Source organism: Mustelus asterias, chromosome 2 (assembly GCF_964213995.1).
Source record: "Mustelus asterias chromosome 2, sMusAst1.hap1.1, whole genome shotgun sequence".
NCBI lineage: Eukaryota > Metazoa > Chordata > Chondrichthyes > Carcharhiniformes > Triakidae > Mustelus > Mustelus asterias.
In genome coordinates, this window is record NC_135802.1 from 2347943 (window position 1) to 2365631 (window position 17689).

At 44.0% G+C, this 17689-nt stretch overlaps 1 protein-coding gene across 4 annotated transcripts in view; it reads left to right on the forward strand.

The window, feature by feature from the left end:
* Nucleotides 1-17689, forward strand: part of LOC144504530 (poly(U)-binding-splicing factor PUF60-like) — a 108245-nt gene that overhangs the window by 62638 nt on the left and 27918 nt on the right. For 2 of the 4 annotated variants that reach the window (XM_078229965.1, XM_078229974.1), the window contains exons 5-8: nucleotides 168-233; nucleotides 1652-1813; nucleotides 6644-6736; nucleotides 10411-10624. In XM_078229965.1, the coding sequence (XP_078086091.1) occupies nucleotides 168-233; nucleotides 1652-1813; nucleotides 6644-6736; nucleotides 10411-10624 (535 nt within the window). The remainder of the gene's footprint in view (nucleotides 1-167; nucleotides 234-1651; nucleotides 1814-6643; nucleotides 6737-10410; nucleotides 10625-17689) is intronic. The other 2 variants (XM_078229983.1, XM_078229992.1) reach the window with 1 other exon arrangement.

The following is a 17689-nucleotide window of genomic DNA, read 5'->3' on the forward strand; positions in this document are numbered from 1 at the left end:
ATGGTGAAAAATTTAAAAAGAAAACGGGGACTTAACATTTTCAGGCCACTTCACTTTTTAAAATCCCAGCGGGAACTCTGGCGTACCTACATCCATAACACTTACTGTCACCTCAAAGTTAAAAAGGCTTTATTAGATTTTTTTCATAAGTGACTTCCTCTCATCAGACACTGGGTTCCTTTCGAAAATGGGCATGCTGGGAACTGTGCGATTGTCTCGACTCCAAAGATCAGGTAGGGACTTTTGTCAAAAAGCACTAACACTTGGAGTTTTCAAAATGTCTTGAGCAATGTGATTTATTTTGGTTAAAAGCAGAGTAAGCAATTTTAGCTCCTCTGCTGCAGTGGTGGTAATCTGGCATTGTAAGCACCTGTGCAGGCACACAAGGTAACTAGATTCTAATGCTTTAGACAGTGTGTCAGGTGGAGTGGAGGGGTGGGGAGGAGGGGAGAGAGAGTAAATGCCATCAAAAGATTAGCACTTGCTCTTTCCTGTTGAGAAGATTGGTTTGAATCAACATTATCTTTTGGAGGTTGTCATAAGGGCTGTTTTGTTGTACGTTTTATTAGTGAGACTGTTAAGCTTTGGGGAAATTTCCACTGCTAGGTTTTCAGTTCGCAATGACATTTGCATGTCTGTGTGTGTTTCCCTTCTCATCACATCTGGACTGCTTTTTGGAATAATTTCCACAACTGTTTTGTCGGTTTTCTTTTTGTGGGAGTGGTGGGGGGAATAGAGATTTTGTGTTTTCTACTTTCCCCCTTTTAATTCTATCCCCCTCTTATCTCCCTCTCCCTTGTGTTCTTTCCAAATTTGCAGCAATGCTTCATGCCTCCTTCCCACTTGAAGGGAGAATGTAGCCCAGGCCTTTTCTCTCTCTGTCAGTGCGATGTTATTGCGTGATTGGCCTGATCACCCCTTTTCCTTAATCCTTTCTTTTTTTTGCCCAAGACGAGATCCCTGCCCCAAACTTGCCAAACTGGCCCAGAGCTTCCAAGTGCTGACCATAGCTGAGGCTGGTGGATTCAGGTGTGGTACAGTTCTGGAAATCTCTTTCACTTTCTCCAATCTTCTCCTCACCTATCCCCTTCCCTAGCTAATAGGGTGTGAGTGCAGTTAGTTTTTAGGGTGTGAGTGCAGTTGGTGTCACACTACCGGACCGCCATGAAACAAGTCCACTGAATGAGACTACAGACAGTACATTAATACACAGGACTGTAGCAAGGCCCCCCTGCCTTTCACCTCATTGGAGAGTGCTGTGAGCAGAGACTGCGTTTTAATTGAAGTAAAGGCCCCTCCTACAGTTCTTCATACTGATGATTTGACATTCTAGCCTGTAAAAGATGAGTTATAGCCATGCCTTAATGGCTCCATTCTGACAAACTTTAATATGCTTATTTAAGGCTGTATAATCTGCAGTAAGAGCTAGCTCTTTTCTCTAGACATTTTATACTGCACTTGTTAATTAAGATCTGCATACAGCAGTGTAGCAGCTAAGTTTCCTGAAAAATTAGCCCTGTTACTTAACCACATGCAGTAATGCTCTGTTACTTGTCCCTACTGTCCAGACTCTGTCTGTTAGGGTGTTTTAAATAGTGTTGCCTGGTTGTACATATTCACTCTGTTTTCTTCCATTCCCTCTCTGGATCAGATGGCAGCGCAGAGGCAGCGTGCACTGGCGATCATGTGTCGTGTTTACGTTGGATCAATTTACTATGAGCTGGGAGAAGATACCATCCGACAAGCTTTCGCTCCATTTGGACCAATCAAGAGCATCGACATGTCCTGGGACTCGGTCACTATGAAACACAAGGTTCTCTTTTCTGTCACCTTACTCCAGACTTTTGTATTATTGAGGGCCGAGTAGCACTGGTGGGCTCACTATCACTGAAGGCTCCCAGTGAAAGCTGGAATCCAGCTTCAGGGTGCTAAATATCATGGGCCATACAACACTTCAAAATAAGCTGGTGTCCCAGCAGTGCTTGGCACAATGCTGCAGTTCACTTGCTGGGACAAGCAGTGTTTGAGATGTTCTTTATCACCATCGATGGAGTAACTTTGATTAAAGATGCTTGTGAGAACTAGAAGGCTGGGGCACTAACTTCAAAGGCAATTAAGAAATTGATTGCAATGAGGTAAAAAGGGAAGCTTAATTTTTACCAGTCGAGCTCTGTCATGAATATAGAAAGAAGGCCACCTGTTTCCTTGTTCCCTCTAATCCTGAGTATTGACACTGCAGATTTTAAATCTAGTTAAGGTTGGGTGGTGATGGCGAGTTTTGTAGACCTGTTATTTAGAAACATAGAAAAACTACAGCACAAAACAGGCCCTTCGGCCCCACAAGTTGTGCCGAACATATCCCTACCATTTAGGCCTACCTATAACCCTCCATCCTATTAAGTCCCATGTACTCATCCAGGAGTCTCTTAAAAGACCATATTGAGTTTGCCTCCACCACCACTGACGGCAGCCGATTCCACTCGCCCACCACCCTCTGTGTGAAAAATTTCCCCTGTACCTACCCCCCAGCACCTTAAACCTGTGTCCTCTCGTAGCAGCCATTTCCACCCTGGGAAAAAGGCTCCGAGAGTCCACCGGATCTATGCCTCTCAACATTTTATATACCTCTATTAGGTCTCCTCTCATCCTACGTGTTTGTGGTGTCTTATTATGGAGCAGCAATCGACTGGTCAAATAGAACATTGAATAATAATGTGGTATATGAAGGAGGAATAGAGAACCAGTCGGAGGACACACTGAAACTGTACTGATTAAAACACTCAGTCCAAGCTTCCATTATCACGTGCAGTCTGATTATTGAGCATGAGTAGGAGCTCGACGTGACTCAGAGTCACAAAAGTGACACAAAAAGGGCAGGGTTAAAAGGAAAACTGGAGAAATTAGAGCAATTTTATGTCACTGAGGGAACTGAATGGGAAGCAGAACAAATCCAGTTGGCCTTTTGAGCCTGCTCTTCCATTTTGTTAGTCATTTTAATAATTCTTTCCTGTCCTTGGAATATATTCATTGGAAGCTGTACATTGCACATTCTTGGCATATTCTGAGAAGAACGGAGAAAGAAAATAATACCTTGCTTCAGCTGCTTATCTGATGTTGTAAGGCCTTGTGTTTCTTCGGCTTCCTGTACTAGAGGGAAAAGTCAGTTCCCTTTCTTATTCATTTGTGGGACATGGGCGTCGCTGGCTGGCCAGCATTTATTGCCCATCCCTAGTTACCTGAGGGCAGTTGAGAGTCAACCACATTGCTGTGGCTCTGGAGCCTCATGTAGGCCAGACCGAGTAAGGACGTCAGATTTCCTTCCCTGAAGGACATTAGTGAACCAGATGGGTTTTTCCAACAATCGACAATGGTTTCATGGTCATAAGTAGATTCTTAATTCCAGATATTTTTATCACATTCAAATTCCAACATATGCTGTGTCAGGATTCGAACACAGGTCCTCAGAGTTTCTGGATTAATAGGCTAGCGATAATACCACCAGGCCATCGCCTCCCCCAGCAAGTCACCCCTTAATCACCTCGTTCAGGGAATATAACCCAGAGTTCCAAACTAGAATGCATTCCCTTATCCTAGGCAGTTTTCCAGTGAGTGGCCATCGAGTTTTTTCAAAGTCTTTATCTCCTTCCTATGGCAGGCAACAGAAAGTTGGAGCTATTGCAGTTGAGATTGTGATGGTGTTGCATCAGTATGGATTGGTGGTTAGCGTTGCAGCCTCTCAGCGCCATAAGACCATAACACACAGGAGCAGAATTAGGCTATTCAGCCCATCGGGTCTGCTCAGCCATTCAATCATGGCTGATATATTTCTCATCCCCATTCCCCTGCCTTTTCCCCATAGTCCCTGATCCCCTTATTAATCAAGAACCTATCTATCTCTGTCTTCAAGACATTCAATGACCTGGCCTCCACAGCCTTCTGCAGCAAAGAGTTCCACAGATTCTCACATGTCTCACAAATTTGATTGAGTTTTTTTTGAAGGGGTAACCAAGGTAGATGAGGGCAGTGCAGTTGATGTTGTCTACATGGACTTTAGCAAGGCCTTTGACAAGGTACTGCATGGTAGGTTGTTGCATAAGGTTAAATCTCACGGGATCCAGGGTGAGGTATCTAAATGGATACAAAATTGGCTTCTTGACAGAAGCCAGAGGGTGGTTGTAGAGAGTTTTTCAAACTTGGAGGCCTGTGACCAGCGGTGTGCCTCAGGGATCAGTGCTGGGTCCACTGTTATTTGTCATTTATATTAATGATTTGGATGAGAATGTAGGAGGCATGGTTACATAGAACATTACAGCGCAGTACAGGCCCTTCGGCCCTCGATGTTGCACCGACCAGTGGAACCAATCTGAAGCCCCTCTAATCTACACTATTTCAATATCATCCATATGTTTATCCAATAACCATTTGAATGCTCTTAATGTTGACGAGTCCACTACTGCTGCAGGCAGGGCATTCCACGCCCTTACTACTCTCTGAGTAAAGAACCTACCTCCAACATCTGTCCTATATCTCTCACCCCTCAATTTAAAGCTATGTCCCCTTGTGCTAGCCATCACCATCCGAGGAAAAAGGCTCTCACTATCCACCCTATCTAATCCTGTGATCATCTTGGTTAGTAAGTTTGCAGATGACACCAAGATTGGTGGCATAGTGGACAGTGAAGAAAGTTATCTCCAGTTGCAACGGGATCTTGATCAATTGGGCCAGTGGGCTGATGAGTGGCAGATGGAGTTTAATTTAGACAAATGTGAGGTGATGCATTTTGGTAGATTGAACCAGGGCAGGACTTACTCAGTTAATGGTAGGGCGTTGGAGAGTTACAGAACAAAGAGATCTAGGGGTACATGTTCATAGCGCCTTGAAAGTGGAGTCACAGGTGAACAGAGTAGTGAAGAAGGCATTCAGCATGCTTGGTTTCATCGGTCAGAACATTGAATACAGGAGTTGGGACATCTTGTTGAAGTTGTACAAGACATTGGTAAGGCCACACTTGGAATACTGTGTACAGTTCTGGTCACCCTATTATAGAAAGGATATTATTAAACTAGAAAGAGTGCAGAAAAGATTTACTAGGATGCTACCAGGACTTGATGGATTGAGTTATAAGGAGAGGCTGGATAGACTGGGGCTTTTTTCTCTGGAGCGTAGGAGGCTGAGGGGGTGACCTTATAGAGGTCTATAAAATAATGGGAGGCACAGTTCAGCTAGATAGTTAATATCTTTTCCCAAAGGTAGGGGAGTCTAAAACTAGAGGGCATAGGTTTAAGGTGAGAGGGGAGAGATACAAAAGTGTCCAGAGGGGCAATTTTTTCACACAGAGGGTGGTGAGTGTCTGGAACAAGCTGCCAGAGGTAGTAGTAGAGGCGGGTACAATTTTATCTTTTAAAAAGCATTTAGATAGTTACATGGGTAAGATGGGTATAGAGGGATATGGGCCAAACGCGGGCAATTGGGATTAGTTTAGGGGTTTAAAAAAAGGGCGGCATGGACAAGTTGGGCCGAAGGGCCTGTTTCCATGCTGTAAACCTCTATGACTCTATGATTCACCACTCTCTGGCTGAAGAAATTCCTTCTCATCTCTGTTTTAAAAGATCGTCCCTTTAGCCTGAAATTGTGCTCTCTGGTTCTCGTTTTTCCTACTAGTGGAAACATCCTCTCCATGGCCACTCTTTCCAGGCCTCGCAGTGTCCTACAAGTTTCAATAAGATCCCCCCTCATCCCCCCTCTTCTAAATTCCAATGAGTACAGACCCAGAGTCCTCAACCGTTCCTCATACGACAAGCTCTTCATTTGGTGCCCAGGTTCAATTCCACCTCAGATGACGGTGTGGAGTTTGCACATTCTCCCCGTGTCTGCGTGGGTTTCCTCTGGGTGCTTCAGTTTCCTCACACACTCCAAGGATGGTCAGGTTAATTGACTATGCCATTGAGAATGTGAAGTAGGTTCCTTCACGCAGTAATGGAAATCACAATCTCTGTCCCCCAAAAGTCTGTGGATATTGGGAGTCAATATAACTTCCAAACTGGGCTTGATTTTCATTAGGCAACAATATCGAGAGATATGGAGCTAAAGAACAAATTAACCTTAATCTGATTAAATAGTAAAACAGACTTGAGGGATTAATTGAGGCCTTTAAGCAAGATCAGTCTCATAAAACCATAGCCCATCATTTCTGTGCCAGTCAAAGACAAGCCACCTAACTATTCTAATAGAGGATTTTCACAGTAACTTCATTGCAGTGTGAATTTAAGCCTACTTGCGACTAATAAACTTTAATCCCATTTCCCAGCACTTGGCCTTTAGTTTTGTGTGCCTTGGCATCGCAAGTGCATATTTAAATACTGCTTAAATATTGTGAGGGTCTCTGCCTCACCACCCTTCCAGGCAGTGAGTTTCAGACTCCCACCACCCTTTGGGTAAAAAAGGTTTTCTCACATCCCCTGTAAACCCCCTGCCCGTAAACTTATGCCCCTGCTCAAGTGCACTTCCAGGTTAAGATCTCAATTAAGTAATTAGCATGTGGGTGTGTGTATGCGCAAGATGGCTGGGGTCAGCTGGCACCATACCTCTGGCATACACTGTGCTGTAGCAGAGCTGAGAGTGAGGCCCTTCCTTTTGCTTGTAGGGGTTTGCATTTGTGGAGTACGAGGTTCCAGAGGCAGCTCAGCTTGCTCTTGAGCAGATGAACTCGGTGATGCTGGGAGGCAGAAACATCAAGGTAGGTGACCTCAACAATTTAATACATAGCTATCTGACCAGATTAGGGTCTCCACAGAGCCTTCAGTTCTTTATCATTTTTCCCCAAATGCAAAATGAAATCCAGTGTACTGTGCTAAAGGATAAAGCCCAAGGTGACATCAGAACAGAAAATCCAGGGCCCTACTGACTTATATTGTGCCCTTTTTAACACATGGTGATTGTCTGCTCATGGATATATGTTGGATAATGATACAGTCAGCACTTGTACAATAGGTTGTCAGCAGTCTATGCAACTGTGAAATCTCATTGCATTGTCATCTTGTCAGCAGTGACACCCTTCACTTGCAAAGCAAAACTGAACTTTTCTGTTTTTAAAATGTTTTCTAGTTGGCCAGTTTTATTTCATCACAGTTCATTGTCCCGTCAATCAGGTTCAAAATTGGAATGACCTCCATCAGAATTCTGATGAACACTTAATGATGTAGAGTTTCTTTCATTCGAGTTAGCTCTTTTGTTTTCTAACCGTAGCTTAATTTCTATACAAGATGTTCCAGGTTTATTGACTTAGGGTGTTGTGTCCCGGGCACACTGGTACAGATCAGTGAGTGCCGTTGCTGCTAACAAAGGCACCTCTGTACGTGAGCCGTGATAGGTGGACCGACAGAGTGAACCACAGGTTACTGCTCCAACTTGAGACTTCTCAGCAGCGTTGGTAAGTAAGGCTAGGAATAGGTCATGGGATGACTAAACTTAATAGCTGCAACTGATTTGGCATAATTGGAGGAACTGATGTGGTGCAAAGTGAGCTTTGACAAATTAGCCATCGAGTATTATTGATTTGTGTACCCTTGTGTGTTTTGTGTGGGCTTTTATGGCAGCTGGAAGCAACGTACTTGATGCCAGACAATGTTTCTGAAAGTGCCAGTGTTTATTGCAAGAATCAAGGTAGATCATGGAAGTGGAGTCACCTGGGTTAATGTCTGTTGGGTGGGTAATGCCAGTGGAAGGCAGAACTGAGGTGTAATGAGTCCAGTCTTTGAGGATGGGGGCACGATTCTTAGAATGGTATAAGGGGTATTTGGATGGTGGGTTCAAGCCAATCATCAGGGTAGGGTTGGGGAAGGTGTAGAGTTGCTAACTTGCTTGCGTGAACATTTTATTAGGTTTGGTGGGAAGGGTGCGATTAGGACGAGATAGAGAAATGGATGCCTCTAGGAGGCAGGAAACAAACAGCTTAGTTGAGTGGAAGGGATGTAGAGAAGATGCAAAATGGAAAAGGATGTTGAAAGTGGGGGGATATATTGGATCCTGTGGGGGATGTGTGAATAATATTAAACAGGCATGAGGATTCAGAAAGGGGAAATGAAAATATCTCCTCCCAGACGTTAATGGAACAATAAGGATGTGGGTGGTTGGTGGGGCAGGAGCCCTCCTTATGGCTTCTTATAGTTGATCCCAACAAAATCAATGTCAGTTCCTCCAGCCTATTGGAAGCAGATTTCTGGTGGCTTTGTTTAAGCTCTGGGTTGTTGCTGACTTTATGAATGCTACCGTAACCATTCCTATTATGTGCTTAGAAACAACTTTTCTTTTCTTTGTGTCTCCTCCAAGCTTTTATGTAGAACAGGACTCGGCTGTAGAGCCCTCCCTCACCATTCCGACAGCCATTCTGATCAGAAGAATCAGCAGCTGTAAATTCCAGCATTGAGGTGTCCGCAGCCTGTGGGAACACTGGACATTCTCAGCGACTGCACCTCCAGGAGCCATCCCGATATTTTAATTTGTCTGAGGGTGGGCTGATGGGCAAGGGTCACTGGCTTTTTCTTTCCTCTTTGAAATAAAACTATTTCCCCCAGTAATTTATTTTTTAAATTTAATTTTCTTTGACCGTTGGTCTGTTCATTCAGTACTTGGCATCTTTTCTTGGCTTGCCGCAGTTGGCAGCTGACTCTGACCATGCCTTTGTGCAAAATGCAAAAGGGAACTTTGAGCAGGCACTGCCATGATCTTTGGCTTAATTACCTCCAGTGAAATATGTAGATTGCTGTGGGTCACTTGAGAGCAATTGACCCGTGAGATTCTACTGTTAGTGACTGAAGACTGAACACGGAACTGCCTAGTGGAGCCTCGCAGTCTAGGTCAGAGAGCAAGTGGAGAACACCGACTCCATCTGGACCTTAGTTAGGATCCAGACATTACTGATCTTGCGGACATCTATATTCTGTCATGTCGCTTGTTCATTACTTTGCCATCTACACATCTAGATTTCTTGATCGTGTTCTGCCGCTCTCTTTTGGCCTGCGTCACAATCCCAGGCTCCCTTTTGTTCTTGGACCACTTGGGCCTTTTTGTGTTTGGAGCTGGTTTATTTCCAAACTTGGGCAGTTATCCGCAAGAAAATGTTACTTGGAGCTCTTGCTAGCCTATGCTTCCAAAGTTTTTCTCCTCTTCGATGCTGCAGACCAAGTATAAATAATCCTTCAATAGATAAAATACTTGCATCCCTGTTTACGAAACCACTTCCTGTTCCTCCCATCCCTTGTTCTTCCTAAAAGCTACCGGTCATGTTGAACATTTACATCAGTTGGAGGATGAGGGTTCTCCCACCAACCACAAGTCAACTTGTAATTCAAGTTTCAAATAATAAATGCTCCACAGTTCTGAAACCAGTCTCTGATTTTTTTCTTTCTAACAACCCGGTATGTTTACTGTGATAGTTCTGGCCTGTCTCCACAGCAGGTTGCGTTTTAGTGCTGATCCAGAGTGCCACACCCCCATGAAGTTTTGCGATTGGCTGGGGGAACAGGTCAGGATGCTCCTAGTAAACGTACACAGATAGCCACTTGTGTTTGATATCTGTTAAAGGGGCCTTCAGCCCATTTAAAAAGTGGTAAGTTTCAATAACTTGCTCTCAGGCTCAGTCTTCTGCCAATTGTTCCGAGTTGTGCGCTGCTGTGTTGGGGAGAAGTCCAGCTCGTGACGTTGCATTTTCTCCCACTGCCCGGTGTCGCTGTTCCTTCTCCTGCTTGCAGTGCATTCTAGGTAGGGTGACATCACTCTGGTCTGCTTGTTCTGTAGCTGCCCTGTACAAGTCTTCCACAGGTAATAAATTCTGTGGAAGGTTTTGTACAGTGCAGCTGCAGTGATGTCATTCTACCTAGAATGCACCGTGAGTAAGCGTGTGGGCGGCGGATCTCCACCCCTTCCCTCGCCCCCTTCCTTTCCCGGTGGTGAACAAACACGAGGTTACGGGCTGGATTTCTCCGTAGCACCACAACGTGTGACTCAGAGTGCTTGGCAGGGGACTGTGCGTGGGAGCAGGAAATTTACTGTTTTTTAAATGAGGTGTAGTTTCCCTTTAATTAGATGTGCCAGCATGTTACACGCTCTCCTGTAAAACACACTAGGGTTTCCCTTTTGAACACTCAAGCCGAGTGTTTCTGATGAGTGAGGTCTGACGAAAAATAATCTTTAACCAAAAAATGGCCTCTTCCTAATGGGAACAGACTATGTAAGGCACACTTAATTTCATGACTAATGAGGCCATTTGCCAACATTTCTGGGGTATTTCCAATGTCCCAGAAGATTTCGGGTGGCGCTCCAATTCTTAGCCCGTGTTTTCCAGGAGAAGTGGCATGGTTCGTATTAATTTCTAGCTTGGTCTGTAATTGGCGGGGGTTTCTTTTGTTACAGGTTGGCAGACCGAGTAACATAGGACAAGCTCAACCAATCATAGACCAGCTTGCAGAGGAAGCCAGGGCGTTTAACAGAATTTATGTCGCGTCCGTTCACCCGGATCTGTCGGATGATGACATTAAAAGTGTGTTCGAGGCCTTTGGAAAGATTAAATCCTGCACCTTGGCCCGAGACCCCACAACGGGGAAGCATAAAGGATATGGATTCATTGGTGAGTGTTCTGTTGGTAAAACTGGTTTCGTGACGGTATTGTGGCAAAAGGGAGGCACACCCATTTAACAAAATTAAAATAAAAGGCCTGGCAGGTATCTAAAGCGAAATTGGATAGAATGGTGATCTTTCACCTCAGATTTAGCAATCACTCCTGCCCAGGCAGATGGAGTGAAAGGCTGCTCTCAGCTTCCTGTAAATCCTGAGTAATGAGTTTCAACATTCTCCACCTAATTTCTTTTTGCCATTTTGATTCTCCTTTTTTTCCTCCTTCCTCCTCTCCTCCCACCGCAAAGCATCGTGGCCTCTAAATTTGGCCAGAATACCACTTGCCTAACATTGATAGGCTGTCAGGACAGAGAACAGCAGAATTGGACGAAATGTCCTGATGCACTAGGAATGACTGGAAGAAAAAGCTCATTGCTAGATTCAGAGGACAAGTCATGCATTTCATCTCAACCACTGCTAATGCCAGAACTGGGAGCAAAGTGGGAAAGTGTTCACCCCTTAGCATCATCATCTTTCCTCCTCTCCTCCTATTAGTTGATGTTGCTTCTGCTTAGTACAGCTTTAAGTATAGATCTCTGCACGTACACACGAGCTGGCAAGCGCGCTTGCAAAGACACTTCAATGTCACTGTCACGGTTGCAGATACACTGCATTTTTAACATTTGGCTTTTCACTGTGACTCAGTTATCCAAGACTTGTGCCATCTCCATTATCTTGAATTTCTGGATCTGGATGCTCTTCATCTGTGTTGCCCATTTGCAGAGTTGCTCGTAAGCAGTCCTTTGTCTGCAAGACTTTGATGCTGTTGTTGGGCACCCCTTTTGACCTTGACGTGCTCTGTACCACTCATTGGAGATAATCTGCAGTCTACATGCCATACCTAGATGGCCATCTCGGAAATGAGAATACGGAAAGAACAGGTGACTATGGACGTATGGTTTCCAAAGCTCTCCACACCTGAGTGTTTCCTCAGTTTGTGTCTGTGTCTAATTTAACCTAACTATTAGAGATCGATGGCTGTCGTCAACTCCATTATCATTGCAACTATAAGGATACTGGGCAGTGAACCAAATGGACAATGATATTTTTCCACTAACAATTTCTATGTTTCAATACAGAAAATAAAGCAGAATCAGTAACTAGAACGGTTTTGCAGCCAAGTGCTACATTGGAAGAGTGGGCACTGTGGCAACTAATTGCACCTCAATGGGCCATTGATTGGCATGGACATCTTGAATGTATTGGTGACTGCATTGATAACGCTTCCAACATGTTTATCTGCTGCTTTTTTTAACCATTTTATTTTGTGTACAATATTAGTAGAAAGTGGTGCTTCAGAAAATGAGTTGACCATGAGATTGGGATAATTTTGTTTTTACAAGGAGCTGTGTGAATAAACAGTAAGTGCCTTGGGTGTCTGAGTAGGTGTTGGAAGGTGAATGAAACATGGATGGAGTCAATATTTGGGTCTCTGAATATTGGGTTGATGGTATTTTCAAAATGTGGGCAACTAATTAAATGTTATGGGTTCAGTGATGAATGAGGGTGTGTGGGGTAAGATCAAAACCTGGGTACATCATCTTGGTACATAATCAGATGTTTAGAACTACTGATTTCTAATTGCAGTTTGTTCTTGGGAATTTGGGAGCTTTCAGATTGTGAAGTGTATATCACTTGACTGGTTTACTGCATTGATATAAAGATATGAAGGCATTGGAGCATGAGTGCAGCAAAAGCAATCATAACGTAAGAACTAGGAGCAGGAGAAGGCCATCTGGCCCCTCGAGCCTGCTCCGCCATTCAATAAGATCATGGCTGATCTTTTTGTGGGCTCAGCTGCACTTACCCGCCCGTTCACCATAACCCTTAATTCCTTTACTGTTCAAAAATTTATCTATCCTTGCCTTAAAAACAATGAGGTAGCCTCAACTGCTTCACTGAAACTTGGTTTGTTCTCACTGGAGCGACGGAGATTGAGGGGAGACCTGATAGAAGTCTACAAGATTATGAGAGGCATGGACAGAGTGGATAGTCAGAAGCTTTTTCCCAGGGTGGAAGAGTCAATTACTAGGGGGCACAGGTTTAAGGTGCGAGGGGCAATGCTTAAAGGAGATGTACGAGGCAGATTTTTTACACAGAATAGTGGGTGCCTGGAACTCGTTGCCGGGGGAGGTAGTGGAAGCAGATATGGTAGTGACTTTTAAGGGGCGTCTTGACAAGTACAGGAATAGGATGGGAATAGAGGGATATGGTCCCTGGAAGGGTAGGGGTTTTAGTTAAGTCAGGTAGCATGGTGGGTGCAGGCTTGGAGGGCCGAAGGGCCTGTTCCTGTGCTGTAATTTTCTTTGTTCTTTGGGCAGGGAATTCCACAGATTCACAACCCTTTGTGTGAAGAAGTTCCTCAACTCAGTCCCAAATCTGCTTCCCCTTATTTTGAGGCTATGCCCCCTAGTTCTAGTTTCACCCGCCAGTGGAAACAACTTCCCTGCTTCTATCTTATCTATTCCCTTCATAATCTTATATGTTTCTATAAGATCTCCCCTCATTCTTCTGAATTCCAATGAGTATAGCCCCAGTCTACTCAGTCTCTCCTCAGAAGCCAACCCTCAACTCCGGAATCAACCTAGTGAATCTCCTCTGCAACCCCTCCAATGCCAATATATCCTTTCTCACAATCACAGGAACGGTTCCCAGTGGAGTGGGGGTTTAAACTAGTTTGGCAGTGGGATGGGTTAGAGTGGAGGTACAATAAGGGTGATGCACAGCCAAATATAAAAGAAAAAGCCAGTCAGTCTGCAAGACAGCAAAGTTAGACAAGGGAATATGGCACAACTGGATGGCATTTCAGTGCAAGGATCTTGTGGGTGAGACAGAAGAAATGAGGGAGCCTGATATTGCTATGGGGGTGGGTGATAATTGGAGATGGTGTCGCGATGGCTGCCATGAGGAGGGATGATATCTTAACGGGCTTCTCAACTGAAGCCATATGGATGGGACTTAAAACCAAAAGGGGGGCAGTTACGTCACTGGGAATATATTATAGGCCCCCAAACCACCAAGGTGAGATAGAAGAGCAGATGTTTAGGCAAATTGCAGAAGAAAGATCATAAGAAATAGGTGTAGGCCATTTGGCCCCTTCAGTCTTATCCACCATGCAGTAGGATCATTTCTGATCCACCATTCCTCATGTCCACTCCCCTGCCCTTTCTCTATAACCCTTGATTCCCTTACTGATCAAAAATCTTATCTATCTCAGCATTAAATATACACAAGGATTCTGTGCCCACAGCTCCCTGTGACAAGGCATTCCAAAGACTCCCAATCTTCTGAGAGAAGAAATTCCTCCTTTTAGTCTTGCTCATCAGTGTAAATACAATAGGATAATATAATAGTAGGGGATTTCAGCTTTCCCAAAGTTAATTGGGACAGTCAGAGTGAAACGCTTAGAGGGCGCAGAATTCTTAAAGTGCATCCAAGAGAGCTTTTAGAGCCAGCACATAGAAAGTCCTACAAGAGAGGGAGCAGGACTTGACCTGATTCTACAGAATGAGGCTGGGCTGGTGGTAGGGCTGTCAATGGGGTGATAGTGATCATAACTCAGTAAGATTTAAGGCAGTTATGGAAAAGAACAAAGACAAAGTGGAAATAGGGGGAGGGCAATTTTAATTGGATAAGACGGGATCTGGCTAAAGTGGCCTGGGAGCAGCTACTTGTAGGAAAATCCACATCGGAGCAATGGGAGCCATTCAATAAGGAAGCAGAGAGGCTATAAAAGCAGCATATTCATGCAAAGGTAAAGGGTGGGACCAAAAACTCCAGAGAACTGTGGATGTCGAAGGATATACAGGATTGGATAAGGAAAGAGAGACTTAGGCAGATACAGAGGGCTCCAAACATTGAATGCCCCAGAGGAGTATAGAAAGTGCAGGGGAGTACTTATAAAAGAAATTAGGAGAGCAAAGATGGGGCATGAAAAACATTGGGCAAAATAAAGGAAAATCCCAACATGCTTTATATTAAGGGTAAGAGGGTCACCAGGGAAAGAGTAGGACCCATTAGGCAACCTGTGTGTGGAGCTGAAAGATGTAGGTGAAATATTAGGCGAGTATTTTGCACCTGTATTGACTATGGAGAAGGATGATGTAGATATAGAAAGCAGAGGGGAACTGTGATATAATTGAACAGATTAGCATTGCAGGGGAGGACGTGTTAGCAATTTTTGTTCGGCCACGGTAGAGTACTGTGTGAGGTTCTGGTGCCACATTATAGGAAGAATGTGATTACACTAGAGAAATTCACCAGGGTGCCTGGGCTGGAATGTTTCAGCTACAAAGAGATGCTCGTTTGGCTGGGTTGTTCTTCGAGCAGAGAAGGCTGAGGGAGACCTGACGTACAAAATTATGATGGATATAGATAGGGTGGATAGAAAGGAACTTTTCCCCTTGGAGGACTCAATAACCAGGGGGTGGAGATTTAGAGGGGATTTGAGGAAAACCCTTTACACCCAGGGCGTTGTGGAATCTGGAACTCGCTGCCTGAAAGGGTGATGGAGGTGGGAACCCTCACAACGTTTAAGAAGCATTTAGGTGGGTGTTTGAAACGCTATTGCATACAAGGCTATGGAGCAATTTCTGTAAAATAAGATTGGAACAGATAGATGCTTGGTGGCCGAAGGGCCCATTGCTGTGCTGTCAAACTCTGACTCAATGTTCTGAAGATAGTTTGGAGATATTGGGGCTGTTTCCTTGGTGAGAAAGTTGAGAGGAAATTTGATAGAGATGTCCACAATCATGAGGGATATGGACAGAGTAGATAGGGAGAAACTCTTCCCACTTGTGAAAGATCGAGACTGATATGTAACTGAGATATGTAATTGGCCAAAAAAGCGAGAGTGACATGTGGAAAATCTTTTTCACAAAGCAAGTGGTTAACTTCTGCAATGCACTGCCTGCAAGGCACTTGGAAAAATTCAAGGCAATCAGACAGAGTCAATGGTGTGAATGGGAAATCATGTCTTACCAATTTATTGAAGTTCTCTGAAGGAGTCGCGTGCTGTGGATAAAGGGGAACCAGTGAATGTACTGTACTTAGATTTCCAGAAGGCATTTGATAAAGTGCCACACCAAAGGTTAGTGCAGAAAATAAAAGCTCATGTTATAGGGGGTAACATATTGGTACGGATAGAAGATTGGTTGACGGATAGGAAACAGAATTGGCATAAATGTCTTTTTCTGATTGGCAGGGTGTGATGAGGGCAGTGATCAGTGGTGGGGTATCAACCTTTTACAATTTATATAAATGACTTGGGTGAAAGGACTGAAGGTATTGCTAAATTGCAGTGACACGAGATAGGTAGGAGAGAAGTGGATGGATTGAGTGGGCAAAGCTCTGACAAATGGAATATAATATGGGAAATGTGAAATGGTCCATTTTGGCAGAAAGAATAAAGAAGCAGCTTATTATCTAAATGGTGCGAGATTGCAGAGCTCTGAGATGCAGAGGGATCTGGGTGTCCTAGCGCATGAATCACAATAGGCAGGTACAGCAAGTAATTAGGAAAGCTAACAGAATATTATAATTTATTGTGAGGGGAATTGATTGTACATGTAGGGAGGCTATGCTTCACTTGTACAGGGCATTGATGAGACCACATCTGGAGTATTGTGTACAGAATTGATCTCATTTAAGCAAAGATGTAAATACAGTCGAAGCAGCTCAGAGAAGGTTTACCAGACCAATGCCAGGAATGGACAGATTGTCTTGTGAGGCAAGGTTGGCGAGGTTAGGTTTGTATCCACTAGAGTTTACAAGAATAGGAGGTGACTTGATCAAAACCTTTAAGATCCTGAGGGGTATTGACAGGGTGGATGTGGAGAGGATGTTTCTTCTTGTAGGAGAATCTAGAACTAGGGGTCACTTTTTAAAAATAAAGGATCACTCATTTAAGACAGATGAGACTTTTTTTTCAAAGAGGGGTGAGTCTTTGGAACTCTATTCCTCAAAAGGCAGAGTCTTTGCATATCTATAAGGCTGAGCTGGATAGATTCTTGATTAACGAGGGGGTGAAAGGTTATCAGGGGTCGGCAGGAATGTGGGGTTGAGGTTACAATCAGATCATCCATGATCTTATTGAATGGCAGAGCAGGTTTGAGGGGCCGAGTGACGACCTCCTAATTTGTAAGTTCAGATGGAATTAGATTGTTATAGAGTCAGAGGTTTACAGCCCAACTTGTCCATGCCGCCCTTTTTTTTTTTTACCCCTAATCTGGAGAGGAAGTATGTGCAGGGTTAGTGGGAGAAAGCTAAGGAATGGCACTAGGTGAATTGCTTGTTCACAGAGAGAATGCAGACATGATGGGCCCCTTGCACTGTAACAATTTTATGATCAAGTAGAATCCTTGGACACTTAAGACATTTTGACATTTTTTGAGAAGTGGTCTTAACGGACTGAGGTTTTTTGTATTCGGAGTAGATGGAAGAAATGGTGGTGTTTTGTGATTCAGTGCGAGTGCTCTTTGTAATGTAGGAATCTAATGCCAATGCAGCTGACAATGTAGTGGAAAAACTAGGTTGTCCTCTGGATTCTACTGTTCATAGACTATCTCAACTGTGCTTGGAAACATCCAAACCAAACGAATTACAAATATAGATGATGCACAATTTCTCCAGGTTATGACATACCCCATTACTGATACCACGTGGATCCTATGTATGAAGGTAAAGAGCTAAGATTCCCTTTACCAGCACAGAGCACTGATAAGCTTCCTGCTGCTTGCCCAGCTATGCACAGGCTCAAGAGCCATGTGGTTGATTTTGTATGTCCTTCATGTGTCATTGATGAATCCATGTGACCGGTCGATTAGTAACTTTACCAACGGCTGATGTGGACTCGTTTAAGATGGGTGATTGTGGCTGTCACAGGATGTATGCTTCTAATCTCCAGTGCCAGTATGCCATCTATGAGGAAATGAGGTTCTGACTTTTATCTGCTGTTAGGACAGACTATTGTCACTGATTAGTATATGACTGATCACCATGTTTTGAACCTTGGCTCATT